The sequence below is a fragment of the Sceloporus occidentalis genome, unplaced genomic scaffold (assembly GCF_023333645.1).
Source record: "Sceloporus occidentalis isolate IW3139 unplaced genomic scaffold, rSceOcc1.0.p SCAF_37, whole genome shotgun sequence".
NCBI lineage: Eukaryota > Metazoa > Chordata > Lepidosauria > Squamata > Phrynosomatidae > Sceloporus > Sceloporus occidentalis.
The window spans coordinates 7,505,278-7,528,477 of record NW_028317017.1 but is presented as its reverse complement, the minus strand read 5'-3'; the positions used below and the strand labels follow the sequence as shown (position 1 = coordinate 7,528,477).

At 39.8% G+C, this 23,200-nt stretch overlaps 1 protein-coding gene across 1 annotated transcript; it reads right to left on the bottom strand.

The window, feature by feature from the left end:
• Window positions 1–14,700: 14,700 nt before the first annotated feature.
• LOC149297795 (putative ribosome biogenesis protein RLP24) lies at window positions 14,701–17,970 on the bottom strand. The gene is made up of 6 exons (XM_089488330.1): window positions 17,887–17,970; window positions 17,392–17,505; window positions 16,106–16,178; window positions 15,280–15,343; window positions 15,099–15,184; window positions 14,701–14,774 (listed from the first exon to the last, which is right to left on the bottom strand). Exons 1-6 carry the CDS (start codon window positions 17,965–17,967, stop codon window positions 14,701–14,703), a joined length of 492 nt encoding a protein of 163 aa, XP_089344456.1. The 5' UTR covers window positions 17,968–17,970.
• Between the last annotated feature and the right edge of the window lie 5,230 nt (window positions 17,971–23,200).

Genomic DNA, 23,200 nt, shown 5'->3' with positions numbered 1-23,200 from the left:
GTGTTTGAGAGCGGAAAACAATGATTTCATCAGGACGAGGCAGCATGCAAAGCAAATAATTTGTAACCAACAGGACTCTTGTTAAATCTAGAGAACAAATTACTTTTATGGTGCCTTAAATTAAAACACATACAAATTATGAGACTTTAATGAATAGGAAGCCATCAATACTTCATTCTCTAATTAAAAATCCGCCAGCCTTCTTAGAAGAATTATAAAGAAAATGTACATATCCTTTTAAAACTAATATTTTTTAAGATCCAGCACTTTTCTTGAAGAAGCCACATTAGGTTATTTTGATGACTGGGACTTATAAGATCTATAGCATGTTCAAATCATCTAGTCCTCGAAATTCTTGCTTTATTAAGTAGCTCACTCTGATTCCAGTATGTATTTTTTAAAATAAATAAAAGAAAATAAAATGTCCATTGGAGAATATATTACTTTATGAAGACTTCATTGGTGCTTTTTCTCAATCCTCCTTTATTGAAAATATGCACAATGGGGATACACAGGCACATATAAAAGTTACATAGACAATGTGCATAATGTATTACACAAATATAATACGCTCAAGAAACGACCCGAAGCAGAGCACTGCAATTGGTACAAAAGAGTATATCGTAGGGTCATATGAATATACAACCGGCATGCCAGAGTCTTCAGCAACAAAAATAAAAAAGGTTGCTGTAAAGAAGTGTGGTTAAGTGCAAATGACGATGGAGATGTTGAGAAAACAATAATACAGAACTAAAAAAACAATAACAGAAACAAAATGTAACAAAGTAAAGAAGAAATACACTGCACGTCAGTCCTGTCAAAGACGTGTCATCCCATGTATAGTGTGCGGAATCATTAGCTCTAACAGATAAAAGGAGCCCAGCGGGTGGTGATGGCAACATATGAAAGAGGAGGCTGGACCAGGCGTGGGGGAGCTAAACCAAACCCAAATCTCGCACACGTGGCGAGGATATAAATATTGACCACGGGAGCCACCTAAGATTATTCCGGTATTCCTCCCCCTTGGATGCGGCAACTAAGTCCTCCATGTGGGAGATTGTATTCACCCTAGATACCCAGGCATCAATGGGAGGTGGGCCCGGGGTTTTCCAGAATCGAGGAATAATCGATTTAGCAGCCTGAATAAGGTGGAAGGCTAAAGACCGTTTATAAGAGCCATAGGAGGAACAGGTGTGGTGGAAGAGGAAAGCCGCAGGAGAGGGCACAAAGTCGGGATCGGCAATTTCCCTGACCACCGCGCCCACCGTGTCCCAGAATGGCCTGATGTCTTTACATTCCCACCAAAGATGTATGTAGGAGCCAATATCTACGCCACATCTCCAACATACAGGGGAGACAAGTGGTATGTAATGGTGTAGGTCCTGTGGGACCTTATACCAGCGGGAAAGCAATTTAAAAGAGCATTCTTGTATCTTGCTAGAAATGGAGCCTTTATGTGTCAGCAACAAAATTTTATCCCATTCAGGATCATAAAACGGGGCGGGCAGGGAAAGATCCCTCTCCCACAGGCTCAAGAAGAACGGCTTAGTCTTGCAATGCTCATCAAACAAGAGGGCGTAGATTTGTGAAAGGAGGTGGGAAGGTTCGCGAGGTGAGACGCAGAGGTTTTCAAAATTGGAGAGAGGTCTGGTGAGTTGAGCATTCGGCAACAGAGTGGATATGTAGTGTTTCAGTTGGTGATGCAAGAAAACGCATTGAAAGGAAGAGGGGGCCTGTCTCAGGAGATCTCCAAGGGGCCGGAATGCAGTACCCTGGAGAAATTGATATAGGCGGAGGTGCTTAGTACGAAGCTGTATGCAGAAACTCCTGAGGCCAGCCTGAATAGTGCGATCAATAGCGGGGTTGTGTGAAAAAGGGGACTAGGGGACGTCGATAAGAGGCAACGGGAGGCCAGCCGTTTAAAGACACGTAAGGTGGCCGAAATAGTTGGGTGAGTGGATATTGTCAGGCGCTGAAAACGGTCTGGAAGCCATGGCACCGCCGCGATGTGGTGCGCCAGGAAAGAGTTTTCCAGGGGTACCCAGAGCTTCGGGACCTCCAACGACCACTCCACTATGCGGCAGAGATGGGCCGCCATCCAGTACCACTCCACACAGGGGACCCCCAAGCCCCCCCTATTTTTGGGCCTAATCAAGTGGGTAAAAGACAGCCCGGGGTTCGAGTTCCCCCATATGTATCTACGAAATATCCCCTGGCAAGTCTTAAGATACGCCCTGGGAAGAGATATCGGCAGGCATTGCAGCAAATATAGGAATCTGGGCAGTATATTCATTTTCAGAACTCCTATCCGGCCAAACCAAGATATGTGCGGAACCGTCCATTTACGGAGGTCCGCAATAACCGAGGCAAGCAAGGAATCAAAGTTCAGCTGGCGGAGTTGGGATAAATCAGAGGGTAGCATCAAACCTAGATACTTAATCGCCAAGGGCTTCCACTTAAAGGGGAAGGAACGCGTGAGGCTCTCCCTAAGCGGACCAGGCACGTTGATGCCTAGAATTTCGGATTTCTGCAAGTTGATTTTATAATTCAAGAGAACCTGGAAGGAATCAAGCTCCGCTACAATATGTGTGAGAGAGGAATGTGGTTGTGTGATCATGCAGAGCATGTCATCAGCGTAGATTGCAAGTTTGTGGGTATGATTGGCGATGGTTATGCCAGTGATATTGGCATTCTCCCGTAGGGCACAGGCAAGGGGTTCCATAGTCAGGATAAACAGCAACGGGGACAGGGGGCAACCCTGCCTCGTACCGTTGCGGATATGTAGGGTGTCGGACAAGATACCGTTGACCTTAATTTGGGCTGTGGGGTTGGAATATAAAGCTTTAATGAGATTAAGAAAATTCCCTCACAGGCCAATAGCATCCAGCGTTTGGAAGAGGAATGGCCAGGCAACTCTATCAAACGCCTTTTCGGCGTCCATAGATACCAGCGCATAGGGGAGCTCATGAGCATGGGCGTAAGTCATCAAATTCAACACCCTAATGGTGTTGTCCCTGGCCTCCCTCCCAGAGACAAAGCCGACCTGGTCTCTATGAATCAGGGAATTCATAATATATACTGTTGGAAGTGAAGGGCCATCACCTTGGCCAGCAATTTAAGGTCTGTATTAATCAGGGAGATGGGGCGATAGTTGGAACAGCAGTCCGCATCCCTACCGGCTTGGGAATAACTACAATGTCTGCTAAATTAGTATGTGGATCAGGGATGTGACCGGCGGCAAGCTGATTAAAAAACTTCATTAAGTGGGTACCCAGAATCGGGAAGAAACAATTGTAATAACTACTTGGCAAACCGTCTGGGCCCGGGCTTTTGCCCTTAGGGGTGAGTTTCAACGCAGCTTTGACTTCATCGCACGTTATCGGGGACATTGGTGCTTTTTTGCTATGCAACATTTTGAGTCTCTAGTTTGTGATAGTTAACATATACAGCCTGATTTGCACAGTAAGTATGATCAGTATCCAGTACTAGCCAGATGGTAGAAAATATATCATTAACAGATGTTTCTGAATGTTTTCTATTGCTGGACCCCATAAGGAATTGTAATAGGATGTGCAAGTAAATGAATCCCGTTCACTGGTTGTCGATGTTCATTTCGGCTAGTCTGACCATGAACCCATAAAAGTTGTTAGTTTATATGATTTCAAGTGCTACTTTGTGTCTTGCCAGATATTAGCACAGAACTGATGAGCAGTATTGATTTTGCTAGCAACCCATGTTATTATCATTGATTTCTCCAATATACCAGATTACGAAACCTTGATCTTAATTGAAAAGCTTTTTTCATGCTTGGTTGCTTACCCTGTAAAATCTCCCCTTTAAATCAGAAAGTTGATGCTGAACTTAAATACTCAGTGTAGGTACTCACAGATGTGTTTTGTGTGAAGTTGTTCAGCCATGGAAACCTATTTCATGAAGTTCCTAGCTCAAAGTGCTTGTGCTGATGTCAGGAATGATGCAATAGATTCTATGTAATAAATACAGAAATGTTCAATGCCCTGCTGTATTCAAACAGCATCAAAACATCCACCGATAATTCAAAGCACTCACATTTCTTGTATCAACAATAAAATATATTTTATTCACATCGAAAAAAAATGTGGTCCCTCCACGGAGACATTTATCGAGGATATATATGTATGTATTTGCCAGCTTACTGCGCAAAATTTAAGAGATGGTAAATATTTTGTGTAACTTTGTCAAAGTAAATATCGCAGGGGAAGATTTAATTGAACTATTAACATTGCATATATATATTGTATAACTTTGTGTTTACACTTTGAAAAATCAGCTCTTGTGAGACTTACAAGATTGAAGCATGGTAATATGTTACTATTAAAGCATGGTAATATGTTTATTCAGCTGTTTTAAAAAATAAATATTATTATATTATGTGTCCTACAAATTGTACGGAAGTCCATCCTTTCATTTATCTGGGAAAGGTTCATAAAATCAGCCATATGTCTATGTTCTAGGAGACATGGTCAATATTTTTGTGATGTTGTGCTCATCTTATCCCTCAATCTTTTCAGTCCTGTTTTAAAACAATGTTAAAGCTCAAAGCAACTTACCTTTTACAAGTAAGAAAGGCTAGAGTCTAGGGTCCATAAGAACAGGTTAATTAGCTATGATGAGAGGTTATATTCCTCAGCTGTTTCAGCTGAAATGGCTGAGCATTTTCTAGTACTAAATGTAATAGTCTATCTTTAAAAATGACTGGAGATGGTCATTTATCTTGTGTAAATATTTTCATGATCTTTTCTGTACCCGCTGTACCTGTCTGGGAGTACATGGCAAAATCAGGAGTGCTCCTCTTACTTTTTAAATACAAATATACATTACAACCAATTATATATTGCTGATTCCTTTGCGTTAGTATTGCTCTTCGTTCATAATCATAATTCTATGGATATGTGTTCCATCATTTAAATACAAGACAGCATATCAATGGTGTTTATATAGGTAATTGTGTTTTAAAACAGTAGCACCTTTTATCAGAGATGTATCTACCTCTGGTGCTGCCCTAGGCCTAACCCAAGGTAGTGCCCTCAGCCACCCATTCAGCGTTCTCCATCCTATAATGGAGAGCCGGGATATGAAGTCATATCCCAGCTCTCTGTTTGTTAAAGGCAAGCAGCGCCATTGAATAGAGTAAATGGGCTCGTTGTAACCATACCTGGGAACTCCTTGGGGTTGGCCCGGAGATTGCCGGGTGAACGCTGCTCCTCTGGTTCTCCGGGTCAAGACCCGAATCCCCTGGGTCGCGGGAGCGGGGTCTTGACATGCCCCGCTCCCCGCCCATTTCTTCCTTTACATGGGGGTCAGCGGGAACACCCCCGACGCCAGCGGGACCGCCCGCTGACGTCAGTGTGCAGTCCTGGCCGTGTCCCACAAGGGAAGGCTCCAGGTAGCTGGAGCCGAGAAGTTCCCAGGTAGGATTGTAACCCTATAACCAGTCAATGGATCCACGGCACACTAGTATCACGATATTAAATTAATTGACAGCATAGTGCCACCACTTTTAACAAAGACCTGAGCATCCATAGGGTAAAATACAAAATACCGCCAAAACAATTAAACAGTTTGATCAAAGACATCACAAACTATAGATAGTTGTAATAAATTAATTTATTTATAATAAAAACTGTTAGGTTCCCATTTCAAAAATCATATTTTATATAATAAAACTAGTTTTATAGAAACTAAAGTAGATATCTGTATCGAAATATGAATTGTATCGGCAGCCTAATTTTCTCAAGATAACATATTTCCTCATTTCAATTTTTCTTTTCTTACAGGATTGTGAAAGTAGGGCCAAGAATCACTCTAAAACAAAAAAGGACAACACCTTTTGACAAGTGACATTCCAATGGGAATGAAAAAGAATAAAGCTGGTAAAGAAATTGAAGTAACAGAGACATGTACACATCTACAAACTACTCTAGGGGAGCAATAAACAGTAACATAATGGTGTTTTGTGTTTCTTTTTCCAAACATGATTTATTTGCTTGGAGATCTCTTGCCCTCTGGTACCTCTTGTGTTTCTTTTTTTTTGTTATACCAGTAATCAACACTGAGTCACTAAAACATTATTCTGACTAAAGTAAAACTACGGTTAAAAGTGGAGAAAAGGAATAAATTAAGAAGTTGGTATGAAAACACAGACCTTTAGCTTTTCATAACTTTCTTGTTTTTATATTTGACCTACTGGTATTGTAAAATTCAAAGCAGAATTGATTGCTTTTAAGATTTTTCCTTATTTGGACTGAGGCAGTTCTTGAATTATATGGTATAGAAAAAAAGCTATGTGTGAAAGCGTATAGTAGCATATTAACAAAAAAACCTCAAACATTTTTTGGTTTAAGCGTGTGTCCAGAGACATTTCCAGGGAATGGATAAGGACTGTCTCATTCAGATTCTGGGGGCATATAGTCTGAAGATGACCCCTCATTTAACATTACTTTACTTGATGGTATTAGAGTATTTTTGTACCGTGATGGAACATGTGAAATTCCTGCATTTATACAAATTAGTTAACTCACAATAGCAGTAAGTACATACTAATTACACCTTCCACTAGGAACAAACCAGGGGGTGATTCCTCTGTGGTCTTATATGACCTTGTTCTTTTGGTGGTGTTAGGTCATTATTTGTTGTAGACATGCTTTCAAGAAAAATATCTTCCCTTGCAGCTGCCTCCCGAGGCCTTTACGTGGCTCTGTTGATTACTAAAACATTATTTTAGTTGACAGGTCCACTTCAATGTAGTTTATTAATGCAGAGATACCTTTGAGCACAGCCACTTAAATACAGTGCTCTGCGAATGGCTGCCTTGGATATCTCCGGGAGAAAGACAGCCATTTACTACAGCTCCCAGCAGTGCCATATGAAGTGTCATTCTTATTTATTCTTGCATTATAAAAAATGGTATGGGCACTTTCCAAAAGGCAGGCAGAGATTTAACGAGACCCACTGAAATTTGCACGAGGTGTTGATGGTTACACATCATCAATCACCTTTTCAATGGTTGCCTCCTAAGGAACTGCATGGGGAAAGCACAACGGATGGTGAAATCACATCACGTGCTGGCTTAGTGATGTCCTTTCCACTGAAGTGCATATTATTTACCCCTCAAATTCTAAACATAGAAAATCAACTGCTTGATTTAAATGCATTATAATTCTAATTAGACCTTTGACCATGACCTAAGCACTAGACTTGTGCTTTCGAATTGCAAATTTAACGAAATGCATAGATTTTGTAAATTTGTACAAATCACAGAAAATGAGTCCCAACCCCCCCATGAAATCCAATGGCTTTCTCTCACACTCTCTGAATGTCCCCCTACCTTCTCTGCTGACCGCTTCCACTTCTTTGTCTCACAGTTCTGCTTCCGTGTCTTGCATCTTGTTGTTTTATTTTCTGTATTCTCTGTCAACATGACCTCCCATTGAACCTCTGCCTAAATGGCGGTGCTTCCAGTGATGTCCTCTCCTCCAATCGGATGTTCGGGTTAAAGGACGTCACTGGAAAGCTCTACCATTTTGCCCTAATATAACCCTGTGTGAATTTTGGCCAAAATGGTGCAGCTTCCACTGGCATGTTCTCCTCGTGATATGACAACGTCGTGTGAACTTCCACCAAATGGCGAAACATTTGGTGACGTCCCCAGAAGCTCCGCCATTTTGTTCTTAAATAATCTTGTCTGGACTTTTACCAAAATGGCAGAGCTTCTGATGATGTGCTCCCCCGATTGGAAGATCTAGGGAGAGGGTGTCACTGGAAGCTCTGTCATTTTGCCCTATGATTAAGTTTATAAAAACTAAACAAAGACATGCACCTGACAAGCAAATTCTTAGTGTTTAAATGAGTGATAAACGTTTCTTAACCCCTTAAGGACAATGGGCGGTCCCTAAACCCATTGAAAACAATGCATTTTGAGCCCGTACATGTACGGGCTTTGTCATTAAGGGGTTAAAGTAATAGAGGATGGAGTAGATATTCTTCAGAACATTCTTTTTCATCAGCATTGAAGGATGTAGATTACAGCAAGCATGGCTCAGGGTCGTCTTGTTTAAAGGCAACAAGATGGCAGATATAGGAGGAGGAGGCAGAAACGCAGGAGTTTTTGAGTCATATGGCAGTCAATCCGGAGAGTCCACAACACAGGAGGGTGGTCTTCAAGCAATAATTAAGTTGTAGACCTTGTTACTGCAAGTATTAGACTCCAATCTGGTTAATCTCTTATTGAGAATTTTGGACAAATGGGAAAAATCTATTTTGCTAAAGGGAATAACATATGTATTGTGTGCAGATAAGGAGAGTACTAAAATGCATATGCCTATTTCAAAGGCATCTAGATTTTGCCCTCGATCAAATGTAAGTTATCCTGTACAGGTATTTGAACAAGCTGTATCAAAAGACCTAGAGAAACTACTTTATAGTAGACCAGTGAAATATCAAGATAATGTAAATAGAGCTGAAAGATTTGCTACATACACACATTATTTTGAAACAAAACTGACAAGAGTGGTTTTAGAAAGACAATATGACCGACAATAATCGGAATGTTTAAATAAACTCAAATAGCCTCTTTTTATTATCCTTTAGAGACTGGCATGTCTAGTCACGTGAAAACTAAGTTAGATGCTATATTGGATATATCTTTACAAATTATATTCAATACATTACACTATATACATTATATAATGTTACATTATAAAAACTGTACAAAATGTAAAATTGGATATTCCAATCACCCCTATTTTTTACAGTTAAAATACATGCAGGGATATCTCCACCTCATGGCAGGCTGATACTGGCCAGTATTGGGTAAATTTTGGAACCTTCATGTTCATATTTGGATAATTTTTCTGGTATCTTTCTGTCATATCCTGATGCAGGATATGAGGATCTGTAGTCACAAGAGAAACCTCTCAGGAATGCACACGCAGGATAAACAAACACGCCATGGTCAAGCTGGGTCAAAACAGGTCAACTAAATGGATTGATATCTGAAGAATGCACTAGGACAGGATACACTATGACAACTCGGGTATGACAATCATACAGATATAGTGTATCACTGGGGTTTATATAGGGTTAGGAATGAAATAGGGTACCAAAAACAAACTTGAATAGCTGTAACATAATCCCACTTCAAAAAACAAAAACTGTCTGCGCTTCTTACCCTAATAAAGTTGGCAACAAATATATAAACATAATATAAATGAGAGGTTTTGGTTATATGAATTGGCCAAAGCATAATTAAGCTCACCCGCCACGTCAAGGCACACTCTCAATAGGGTGAGAACCTACTCTCACCTCCTACATAGTGGGCACACAAAGCAGTTTATACTGCTACCAAAACCTTATGTTTGGTTGCAGCTTGCTGTCCAGGGGTTGCACCTCCCCCAACACATTAATAAGGTTTTGGTAGCAGTACGTGGCGGATCAGAAGGATGAAACTCAAAGCGTGCTGGAAGGACAGACCTTTATAACTCCACCAGGAAGCCTCCTTCTCCGGTGGACAGGTAACACGTCAAATTACCAGGTTATTTTAGAGATTTCACCCATACTAAGGCTACATTTGCTAAAATAATGCATTGTGTTATTGGGACAATATATTTGCTTCATAAACTTCAACACCAAAAAACACTAAAAACTGGAACATATTTATCTAATGACGATATACCCTTTCCATGTCATTCAAAAAGGAAATCAACAAATCTTTATTTGGACTATTTCAGGGCTCGACAAATCCCAGGCACCAGGACGCCATGGCGACTCAGAATTTTGTCCTGGCGCCTAGGTGTTTGTCAGCCTGTGATCGCGGGAGGCGCTGCTGCTGCTGCTGCTGTCTGCCCAGGAGTCTGGGCAGACAGCACAGCCACTCAGAGCCCGCCCCCGAGCCTGAGATCACTCCCACGGAGTGATTCTGTAGGCTGAAAACGCGGTTGCTGGAAAACCAGCAATCGCATTTTCAGCTGCCACAGGCAGCTTCAGGAAAGGGGGTTGAGTGTTGATTGGCTCCCCACACAAGTGTGGAGACCTGACACAACACCCCCCTGCTGCCTGATCGCTCCAGGAGAGCGAAAGTGCATCGTTAACCCCTTCAATGCCGCGATCTCGGCATTTTAGGGGTTAATTCCCGTTTTGTACGGGGCTCTGCTGTTGGTGGTCCAGGCAGACCAGCAACAGCAAAAACGAGCCCCAACAAGCCCTGTGATGACTCCTGTAGGCATGGAAGCCTACAGCAGTCATCAAAGAGACTCCCCCTGCAATGGCTGGTCTATAGACCAGCAATTGCGTCCCAGCTGCCAGAGGCAGCTTCAGGGACAGGTGGAGAGGGTTCTTCGGTCTCCACACTCAGCCCCTGCTGCCTGATCGCTCCATGAGAGCGACAGTGCAGCGTTAATCCCTTCAATCGTGGCATTTAGGGGTTAATTCACGTTTTGTAAGGGGCTCTGCTGCCCCAACACCCCCCTGCTGCCTGATCGCTCCATGTGCAGCATTAACCCCTTCAATGCCACAATTGTGTATGACACATTCGTGGCATTTCAGGGGTTAACATTTGTCCCCACAAGCTTGTGGGGACTTAATATCAGTCAATGCTGTGCTCCAATGGAACATCAGCATTGAAAGCGTTACAAAAAAAACCAAAAAACCAGCACTGACCTGAAAGTCCAGGGTGCTTCCAGTTCAAATGCTGTGATTTTAGTAAGTGGGCTGATAATGATCAGATTACTCCTGACCAACTGTTAGTTTAAAAAAAAATCCTGGCTCCTAACTTTTTTAGCTGGTGCCTAGATTCACAACAAATTTGTCAAGCCGTGGACTATTTGTAACTGCAGCCTCTTTGTTTATTAAGTTGCAATAGAAATCTTTGGTCAACATCATTTTGGGGGTGACTTGCCACACAACAGCTGCTTCCAACAGTAACATGGTTTCAAAATAGCAATAGAAACTGCCCACATCAAAGTGGCACCAAAGCTGCTTCATGTAGTAGAGCATAGGATGAAACTTATTTCTTCAGGTGGTACAGCGTGAAAGCCAGTAGCGCATACATTGAAATAGCAAAAGATATAGAACCCTTATATACAAATACACCATACAACAAAGCTCTGTTATTTCTGGCATTTTGTCTCAACCACCATTGACCGATGATATGCCTAAATGCGGTTTTTAATAAGAATTACTTTCCTTAGTATTGAACAATAAACTCTTACATTTCGAAACAAGTTTTTTCATGCAGTGGGCAGAAGTGCCACATTCGCAGTGATGGACCCGAGCCTGGCAAACCTATATGTTGGATTTTGTATCTACAAATCTTCAACACATTAGGGTGGTACCGACTCCTTGATATTATACTCTTTTGGCAGGGTCATTAAGGATACCAGCCAATCATATTAGAATTATGTCTGTTTTCACCACTACCAAGCAAAATAAATATTGTACATAAGCAATTGGCATATTTTATTGCAGCAATCTAAATTGACCAAGTTTGCTTCGGTATCACAATTTATATAACATAGAATGACAAATTGATTTTAGACCCCATGAATCAGGGACGTCCAACATGCGGCCCGCGGGACCTCCAGGTGCGGCCCGCGTGAGATCGTCAGCCAGGATCACAAGAGCCCTGTGGGAGGGTCTGTTGTACTGCACAGAGGAAGCGGAACCAATCACATGACTCTGCTCCAGTCCTGGCTCCTCTGTGCAGTACAAGAGAAGGCAGAGGGAGGCCACGCCCCCTGCTGAAGTCTGTGAGCGGCATCGAGGGATGCAGTGCAGGTAAGGGGGTGCGGAGGGTGTTTGAATGAGTATGCGTGATTGAGGGAATGAATCTGTAAATGAATGAATTTGTGTGTGTGATAGCATGGATTTGTAAGTGCTGGAACCTAGGCATGATTGGACTGTGATTGCTGTTAGCAATCACACTCCTATCATGCCAAGTCAGCCAGTACATGCTGAAACCTGGCTAGCTGCCCCCTTGTATATTGATTCTGCCAGCAGTATGGGGTCTGCACCCTGTACCAGCATGTACTGGCTGGCTTTGGATGATAGGAGTGTGATTGCTAACAGCAATCAAAGTCCCATCATGCCTAGGTTCCAGCACTTACGGGTTGCCTGGGTATTAAAGCAGTGTGATTGCTGTTAGCAATCGCACTCCTATCATGCCTAGTCATATTGTTGATTTTTTTTGTCCAATTGTGGTGTTACTTTTAATAAAAGTGTGGAAAAATTGGACAAAAAATACATTACATTTTTTTTTGTACAATTTTGGTGTGTAATTTACTTTTATTAAAAGTGTGGGCTTTTTTATTATTTTTAAAGGTGGGGGGTTGTTTTCGGCTAAGTGAACCCAGAATTTTCGGTTTTGGTCCAGAATTTTCATTTTAGTGCATCCCTAGAATAAATAGAACTATTTCATTTTTACTTATCCAGAATCCTGAATTTGTAGTCACAAAACTTTCTAGGCCCAGAAATCAGTGAGAGGAAAAGTAAAGGTTTTGTGTCATTAACTATTTTAATCTGCATAAATTATTAAAGGCCATATTTTCTCACAGTGAAAAATGAGTGCGGCCCTCGCACGTATACAATTCTGATGAAGTGGCCCACTGCAGAAAAAACTTGGACACCCCTGCCATAAATCATGCTTTAACAGCCTCACCCAGAGGGAATTATAAACGTAGGCATAGCACCCAATGTAGTATTGCTCACCCAGCTAAATGGACAAATCACTCTTATTCTAGGGGGGAGAGAGTATATATAATTCAATTGCTCTTCGGAATTTGTTGTGCATATACCGTACTTCTTTCCTTGTTCTAAATTCTATATAGGCTGTACTAGTAAAACATTGAGATAAAGAACTGATGACCCCCATGGCTATACAAAGGCATGACATGGATCTCCCTCTACTTTATAATTTTTTGCCTTGGCGACAATACCCCTGCCATGCAGGGGTAATAACAGGAAAACAAATGATTGGCCAGAAAAGCATTTTGTAAGTTAAAAAGTAAGTTTTCCAAACTCAACCTTAGTTTGCTGAAACCTTGCAGGAGTGTTAAAATTACTAACTTGGGCTCTTTACATAAAACTGAAAAATAAGCTCAGTACACCGTAAGGGGGTGTCCTCCCCTCAACATTTTTTTTTTTTTTTTTTTTAACCTACCACAGAGCATGGGGTTAATAAAACCATAAGCTCCTCAAAATAAAACAAGTCAAAGATGGGATCTGAGTAGGGAGAATTACTCAAGTCATACATTTCAGCAAACCATACAGAACAGCTTCTTGCCTTTACAATAATTACAATCAAGTTAGCTTCTGTATCACAAAATATACATTTATAACCTACCTTGCCAATCAATTTATTTAACTGAAGCAAAACAGCTAAAAATAGGCAAGTTAAATCAAATGGAAGTCAAATGAACTTGAAGGCCATATAGCAGAGTACAGCGAACACAAGAATATGCTAATTGTAAGGATATTGATTTGCCTTTTAAGCCCTCCGTTAATTGAACTAGCAAACCACTGCAGCTCATATGAAGCACATGATGCTCTTTAGAAAGCTAGAACGTAAAGCTGCTTCGAAAATGTAAAGATGATTGGTGTTACTTAAAACAGTGAAGGATTTCAAATATTCTATAAAAATATATAAGCTTTGCACATAGCAAACAGTTTTATATCAGCTATTGGAATTTGATTTTAGGATTTATCACAGAAAGAACATAGAGTTATCAGCACATGAATAAACATTATGGAAGCTTAACATCTGACTAACCGAACAGCACAAAAAAATCTACAGAGAATTCAAAAGGAATAAAAATTATGCGAATGGAATTAAGTGGGTTACTTTTGAGTTTTCAATTATCTAAAAGGCATACCCTTTTTTAGGTTGCAGACTGTCTTAAAGCAACTTGGGGGGAACCATGCTTGTGTTTGGTATTTACATAAGCCAAGGATCATCTGTGCTCTGTTAACAGATCATGCACTCATACACGGAGGGGTGAGGAAATACTACAGAATTATATTCAAAACCATTGGTTGACACTAGGCAAACTAGTTCATCTTTGTTGTAGATCACAAGTGATTTGAATAGCTGCATGTATATGGACAACTTTGGCTCATGCATTTGCACCCAGTGCTATATAGTGCATATATAAACACACACATGTGACAGTAAGGAATCAAAGTAGCATACTTTGTGCCCTTATCTCCACCTAAAAGCCAGCGCCTTTGCACTGTTGCGAATTTAGAGAGAAGAATAATTTTGATACATGTCCTTACTATCTTGTGTATTCTGCTCATATAAAAATGAACTTTACTAAACTTTATGAAGCCTCCTTTGCTAAAACATACTGCACCATATTCAAAGGCTGTAACAGAGCAATTGTAATACTACTAAATGGTAAACTATTCGCATTCTTTTTAAAAGCATGTAGAGTAGGGGGAACAGATAAAACACTCAATAAGAATCAGAAAAAAAACACGCTGTCAAGCGTAAGGAAGTAAAATAAAAAAAAATGTTTATTTCGCAAGAACTGGGCAGAGAAACTAATAGTCTGGCGACATATGTTTTGGCTTCTACCAAAATCTCTGAGCAAACACAAGACCATAAGGTTATTGTTCAAAGTGCGTGAATAATGGTGAATTACAAGAAAATCTTGCACGTGATGTACATTAAGATGAGTCCTCCATTTCCACATCCTTCTGCAATCTCTGAACCATTTTGTCTTCCAGCTTTTTTGCCTTCCCTAAAAAAAAACAAAAAAAACATGGTTATTTAGTATTGGCAAGAATCTCAAACAAATGTACATTTATTTATACCAGTGCCACACAACACCTGGGCCTTTTCCGATAAATTTACAATATGTTACAGTACAAGCTGTTGTAAGAGTCTAATCAATGCAACAGTAATTCGCATTTATATCCACTCATGATATTACATAAAACAATGAAAATAATAAAAGGTTTACACCCAGCAACTAAGCCCACTTAGTGGCATTATTCTAACATTAACGGGCAATGTGCAGGACCTATTGTGGCCTATACATGTTTAAAATGTTTACAGCACTTACCAGCATGAGGAGCACGAATAAGATGGATATTTTGTTTGACTTCTTTGATATCCTGTGCCTTCTGCAACTCTTTGCCTTTTTTAAGTCTACAAAGGAAAACGTTTAAAGATTATTCGATTGGTATACTGCAGCACAGCACCATTTTAATCTGCAGTATATGAAAGTAAGCTACTGCACTCACCTGTTCATGATAAACCGTGCCTGCCGCTTCTGCTTGATCTCCTCCACCCGCTTCATTGCTTCAACTGCAAGCAATTAATGCAAATTTGTCAGTAAATACTGTATCAAAGGCTCCAGATTGTAAGCAGGCACTTTATTAGGCCCTTTATTACCACATGCATTAGTATACCTCACACCACATAATATATGCCGCACTGCATAGACTAATATGAAACTCAATATGTCTGGTTTGGCCTCTAACAATAGAAATGTCTAAGAAATTTACGGACAATGCATTCTGCTGCTGGCGCACATCAGTTGTAATTAAAGATTTAGGCAATGTCCTTCAATGGGCAAAGCAAACAGATTAACTGAAGGAAAAGGGATATAGGTAAAGACAAAGACAAAAGCAAACAAAACTACAGATGGAGTAAAATTGATCTGGAAATAGGAGAGAGAGAAATATGCAGAATCTACTAAATAATTTTCTTTTTTGAATACTGATTAGGTAAAGGGCTCTAAGATCTGTTGGTTGCGTTGCAGACATTTCTATACATCTGTATATAAATGTTAACAGAGCTTAATTACCAATTTCGATAGTTAAGAAAAAATAAAAAAAAAAAAAGATTGTGAACCAACATACTGTTATTAAACAATATGTGACTAAATATATCCCCCCAAAATAAACAGTTTGGGTACATTCCATTGACAACAATTCCACTTTTTTCTGCGAGAGATTTAGTATGCTAGCACACAGATTAGGCCCCAGATCGATGGTGAATGCATTTAACTATTCTTCACTTAAGAATGATTACATGATATCACTCTGCAATAACCATAACGCATACCTGTCTTGCTCCACAACTCCCTCTTGTATTTAAAAGGTTCGTTTCTTCTCTTTTCAAATTCAAATGCATTGTCCTGTGTTCAGTGAAGAGGGAACAAAAAAAAAAAAAAAAAAAAAAGATAGTATCAAACCAACTTGACAAGCTACATAAAGTTGGCATAAAGTGCCAACATACAATCCCTAGGGCTACTATTTAAAGGTGCTGTTCTACATAAGCAAAAACACTGATCTCTATAGCAAGTTCTGTAAAACAGAAAAAACACTTACCTGGCACATAGAAACAAGGAATATTTAGCAAAATTGTTAAAACTTCTGTGTCAGATAAATGTTTTCCCCTCGTTACTTGCCACTGATCAATGGGGAGACCTTACACATGCACACTGGAGTCAAAACAGCCACCGGAATGCAGTGTTCCTCACACCAAGTGCCGGATCCGAGTACATAAGGCGCAGGGAGATGTATTTGTCTTAATACATCACCTGCAGGGCATTTGTCTGGGGATTCTGTAGTATCCCCACTGCGTTTGAAGAACACACATGAAAATTTAAAGGGACCATGCAGCAATCATATGCATTAACGTACAAACGACAGCTGTAGAGCACCTTTTAGTAAGCAAACCTTGGCAAATCCGACAGCAACTTGTGCCTTTTTTGTTAAACATTTTAAAAAAAATTCATAGATCTTTTTTAAAAGAGATGTTTGTGTTGCGTGTCTGCGCAGTTAACAGTAGAAAGAAAGAATTACATTTTGAATGTTTCATTTTGTTATAGAACAGATGGAATAGCACCTTTAACAGCAAGATACTATTTTAAAAGGAAGAATAACTTAGACTGGAAACTGCTATAACTGACACTACCTCTTAGTTCTAATTATCCTTTATAGACTGGCCTTGTAATTTTACAATATAAAACCTGGCTGAGTATTAATACTTACAAATGTAATGCCCTCAGTTTCACACAAACCACTATTACTGCAGACACAAATCCATCAGTATTCTCATTAAGGGCAATTGTAGACACTAAGACCTTCCCAAAAGACTGCAAGGGGGTTGGGCTCTTTGTCAAGTAACACAAATGAAAAGTACTTTAATATACATGATGTTAGCAAGTCTGCATTGGACAGTAAACCATCTATTTATTCATCAAGTCAGCCACCTATACCCTGAAAAAAGTACCCAAGACTGAGCTATATATAAAACAAAATCACATTTCATCTAGTACCTCCAAATCATATATCCATCTATGATTAAGATAAATCTTACTAATTATTATAGAGCTCACAACTCACCACAGTCAACTCTTTACCAGCCGATTTCCTGAAAGCTTTGGTCCACCTGACCTTCCTGGGAGTACGCTTCTTCTTGAAGTTTTTGTGGCATTTTGATCGACAAAACCTAAACGCCTATAACAAGAATACAAGTAACAAAAAAAAGTTTAACATCTTATTGAGCCCAAGCGATACTGACAAGCATTAACACAGGTATTTCGGTAATTATTAAAACACCCTAAAACGTATACTTTGAATAATTAAAAACTTAATACCAGATCGTCAGTAGTTAAATGAGACAAACCAACGACTTGCCAGACCCACATCAATGCACATTTATGAGAGACAAGTTTACGAATACAGTCAGTCATTAGGTATTGGGACGTTTGGAACGAATATCCATACACTAACGTACGCAGAGAGCTAAACATGACGCACGTAAGCACACGGGAAACATACACAACAAGCTACAAATATTCACACAAGCAGGTAACGCGGTTTCCGGTGGCCGCATACCTTGCAGTCGTTCCTTACAAACATCATCCCGTGCCCCGGGTAAATGGGAGCGGAGCAGAAGTAACATTTTTCGACACGCATGGCGACGGCTCACACCGGAGCCCGTCGTTGATGGAAAAGCACGCAGGCCAAAAGGAAGTGACATCTACGATATCACAGAGACTTCCGCCTTGGTCAGAGAGTAAGAGAGTGCCGATACTGTGGTCTAAACTCACAGCGCCACCTGCTGACCAGAGGGCATTACAGCCTAAAATAGCGGTCCAGAGGATGATCAGTTGCGGGAACAGGGACAAACCCTGCATTTTAAAGTATCTTTGAAAAACACATTGGTCATAAATAAGATACATATGAAAATATAGTTCCTAATATCACTGTCTGGGACAAACAGAGAGCACCGGTATAGTCTGAGGGGAACATGTGTAATATTTATTAATTAATACAATTTAACATGTTTCTCCCCATCCTCGGCCTCTAGTCTGTATCTCCCAGTCTGTTCTTTCTTTACACATCTGCTAGTCAGTGTTGAGCAGGATATGACTGGCATACGTGCAGTGGGAGTACATATACGTGTGGCAGCCAGTGCAGCTGCAGGGGCAAAATATATCAAGACCAACCATCTACACTGCCACACATATAATTAGAAGGCAGGCCCCAAAAGGAGGCAACCTACCAGGAAATCTCCTGGTGCCCCGTCAGGCCAGTCCATCCCTGCTGGAAAGCTTTTATAAATCATTATCAGTGAATATTAGGACAATGATGTTGAATTAGACATTAATTCCTAAGCCAGCTACTAGCAGGGCAGCCATGTTTTCCAGGACACATCAAATTTTTACATATTGCTGACCTGCAGTATGGAGGATGTATATATGACTGATTGGTTCCCTTCCATGAATCTATACATCCTATATACTACAGGGCAGCACCTGCTGGTCATCAACATGAAAAACCTATACGTGTCCTGGAAAACATGGCCGATGTGACTACCCTAGTGCCTACAATGGGCACATGAGCACAAGAACTAGACCACGGAGCAACGGAAGGTGGCCTGGTCGGATGAATCACGTTTTCCTTTACATCATGTAGATGGCCGGGTGCGTCTGCATCCCCTACCTGGAGAACACATGGCACCAGGATGCATTAATGGAGGCCCCACCTTGAACCCTACAGGATTTGCTGCTAACGTCTGCACCTTCAGCAATCTAGTGGAATCCATGCGTCGACGGGTCATTGATGTTTTGGCGGCAAAGGGGGGACCTACACGATATTAAGCTGGTGGTCATGATGCTATGGCTGATTGGTGTATGATGTTTCCCTCCTGATCTTATTTTACCGCTCACAGCGATAACGCGATTTTTCGATTTCCCCTCCTGTAGCTTTCCTGAAACACCAAAAGCTCTCTGCTAGCCAGCATCTTGAGACAAACACTGCCCACCCGTTCATTTTATTTTTACATTATCTTTTGCATCATGAAACCACTTATCTCTGATTACAAGAGAGCTGCTACTCCCCCTTTTAATTCTTCCTTGTTTCAATTACACATATAATTTCGTGAGACCACCATGCTTGACAGGAACTTTGCGTAACTGTACCATAGGGCAAGATGACAAGGCCATAGGAGCTCAGTACACCAATTTGCAGCAGCTGAAGTACAGAAGGTGCATACCTGCTCGTGACCACTTTTGGCCTTTTACAACAGAGGCCCTTTTTGCACTATTAAAGTTAAAAAAATTATATATATGGAGTTAGAATTGGCATAGATAACTGCAGAACCACCATTTACGATGCAGTTTGCACTGCAGACACAAAGGTAGAGCTATCAATTGTGTTTATTCGCTAACAGAGCGTTATTTCAAGAGTTTTCCAGAAGCCCCTGCTTCACTATTCATTATTAAGGGCCAGAACAGACATTGAAGACCTCAGCTGGCCCTGTGTATTGCATTATTCAATGGATGAGACTGACAAAATCTTACTGATTTAACTATACATCATACAGGGTCAGCCAAGCTGTTTGCAGCAGAAGCTAAGAGGGGTTGGCTTGTCAAACTTTCCCTTTAGTGAATAGACCCCACTGTCTCCTGCTAGGTGCCTGTGCCTCCATAGCAGTTATAAATAAGTTAGTGAAGGTGGAGTGGCATTAACTTCAGGAGACCCATGTAGATGTGCAGCACTTTACATGTGCTGTGGGTAGCATGCAAAATGTATTTACCGGATGGCAAGTGGTTCCCCTGACTCAACAAGGTGTTAAACTGATGTACATCAGTCATTATAAACACGTAATTCATGGTAGAGTAGCAAGTATGAAACTTCTGCCTTCTAGAAAACATGCATGCTTCTGTAGAGATTGCCAAGTAGTACTTGGATGCTCTTCCACAATATTGACAGAACATTTTTGTGGTCAGATGAGTCAAAAGTGGAAGTTTGTATATGATGTGTCTATTTATCTTTGGTGAAAAGCATAGAGTACCTTTCATATTAAGAACCTCATATAATCAGTCATGCATACTGGTGGCAGCGTCATGGCTTGGAAATAAAAAACATTGTAGCCATGTCTGTAATTACAGAGATGAAGCTACAGGTAGTAAAACTTCTCAAATTAGCACATTAACAAGGATAGCTTTATTTGACACAAATACAACAGCAAGAACACACTTAAGCAAGAATAAAGTTTCATATATATTCAATTAATTGCAAAACATGTATTTAAAAGGTTTTATTTTTACAACACCAGACATGAGAAAATATAGCATTTAGGTATTAAATATTTTCCAATAGTAATTTCAAAGTTTTATTTTTTTTTCCTTGGCATGCCCTGATGAAAAATAAAAATCTGTGCAGTACAAACACTAAAATGTGCAGATGCTATGGCAACTAATTTTAATCATTTGTTTGAAATGAATGTATTATGTGTTACGGTGAAAGCAAATATACTCTTACCCTTTGAAAGGTTGCCCAAGGAAAAAAAGGCACATATCTAGTATCAGTATATTATATATATATATATATATATATATATATATATATATATGCAGCTTTTCTTTATTATGTACAGCTAAATCCTTGATAGATCACAATCCAGATATACTATGCATTGCCTTAATTACTAAAGTATAAATTTGAAATTTGATATTAAAAGTACTTTCATATATAGTCATATTTCCAATGGGAACTGCAGCTGTGACCCAAAGCTAAGCAAACTGCGGTGTTCTTTCGGGGTCACCGTGGTACTGGATTCCAATTCTAGCTTTCCGCAAGTATCCGTATCGCTCAGGAGTTTGAATCTCGTGTCGAAAAAAGGCTATGCTGTCCATAGAAGTGAGAAATGCCAAACAGATTTGATTATCATAAAAGCTGTTAGAGCCAGGAACTATAAAAAGGTATGTTTAGGAACTGCTGCTGCATCGGACAACCAGTCCCTAACCAGTAGAGAGAGTAGTAAGGAAATGGTAATGGTAATTAACCGGCACAACATCTCCTGACCATGATAAATACCGTAGACCTCCGATACCATACATCCTGTTCTTATTTCCTGACGGCTGGTTTAACGCAAAAGCACGCAGTGCTACACTCAATTGACTTGCGACCACTTCTCAGACACGAGTTCATAAAAGCAGTGTAGAGCCGAATATACAGAGATTGTCACGCATTTCAAGTAAGTAAATTGTGCCTAGGGGTCCAATTATGCTCATTATTTCACAAGTAGCCATTCCAAGTAGGTAACGTGCCAAGCCTTCTTATGACATAGCTTTCAAACACACCATAGGCCCATACATAAAGAGGAGTTGAGATGCAGTGGTTGAAAGGTGAAGTTATCACCATAGCAACCAAAGTGCCGGACCATTCAGCAAGACCAACCGATGGGTTGCCATTTTCACAAGACCACATTTCACATTAGTTTAAACTTTGTGTGCATAACTAAATCGTTAAAAGCAGTTTAAAGAATCAAAAAGTTTGGGACTAGTTCAGTTTTGCAGACATTTTACAGTTAATATATTTGTGTTTCTGTGTGGGAAGTAAATAACACACATATAATGAATACTTTTACATTTCACACACATATATATATATATATATATATATATATATATATATATATATATATATATATAGTTACAAATATGAATTGCTCTGCAGCACTTCAGTAATGCTTTGTTTAACCACTTTCCTCATGTTTTCATATAAATAAAAAATTCATTATTCGGAGCAGGCTAATATTTATATGGAAAAAAAAATGAAGATATTTCAAATTAACCACATAACTTATTGTTACAATATTGCACAGTTAACATCTGTGTAACATATAGGTGTAAAATTTGGCCCAATACAAGTGTTATTCCCACTGACACACAAATGGTTAAGAAACTTTAATTGAAGCTGTTTTTAGACCTTTGGTCAGAATTTATTTATTTAATTTACTCTAAGATTATTGTACATTAAGAGTCAAGCCGTTTTGGTCAAATGACTCAAAACATTTATATTATACCATCCTAAGACAGTCACATTACATACAAGAAATCAAAGTGAAAAGGGAAAAAAACACCTTTACACCAAAAGAAAATTGAAAAGCACAATTAGCAAGACAATTGTAATCCTCATTAACCATTTCCAACCCAAGCTTTATAATTTGGCACCTCGAAACATGAGATCTTGTGAAGCATGTCTCACCAGGACCAATAAGGAAATGTCTCTATCCAAAAAGGGTCCCAAAAAGCACACTTGGCACATACAATGTCATCGCTTAGCACCAGCCCTGATGAAATTGTGCTGGTATTTATTCTGCCCTATATTCCTGTTGAAACATAAAACATCGTATATATAATTCATGCATTCATATGTATGCACATACAAAACTGGAATGGCACTGTGTGAAAAATCAGGTGGTTACAATACTCCATATATTTAGGTGAAGTGTAATTTGTAGGTATAGTCAGATTAGCACTTCTTCTTGCGTAAGGAAAATAACCCAAATAACCCCCAAAATGGGGGGGGGGGGGAAGGCTAATAATGATTTTGGAAAAAACGGTTAATAAGAGGCTTAAATGTGCTTATAAGTAGTAATGGGTGATTTTAATACATATTCTTTTAAAAAAAAAATAAAAAAAAAAATCTTGCACCAGTGCTTTGATACTTTAGAATGAACCCTTCGAAGACTCGGGGATACTCTACAAAAAGTTGGCACTGTTAAGGGTTAAGTTCTGAAATAATGACCATGAACTCATCACCACTGAATTTCAGCTGCACACTAGAGAGAATGTAAAGAATTGTAGATTATTTTTTTTTCATCTCACGTTTTTGGTTTTTTAATAAAAGGGAGGTC

Bases quoted from the DNA above. Each gene is read 5' to 3' on its own strand.
- LOC149297795 (XM_089488330.1), bottom strand. From the start codon at position 17,967: ATGCGTGTCGAAAAATGTTACTTCTGCTCCGCTCCCATTTACCCGGGG. The intron at 16,179-17,391 runs GTGAGTTGTGAG...CACTGAACACAG, and splicing joins CTGGTAAAGAGTTGACTGTG to GACAATGCATTTGAATTTGA. The intron at 15,344-16,105 runs GTATGCGTTATG...AATTGCTTGCAG, and splicing joins GGAGTTGTGGAGCAAGACAG to TTGAAGCAATGAAGCGGGTG.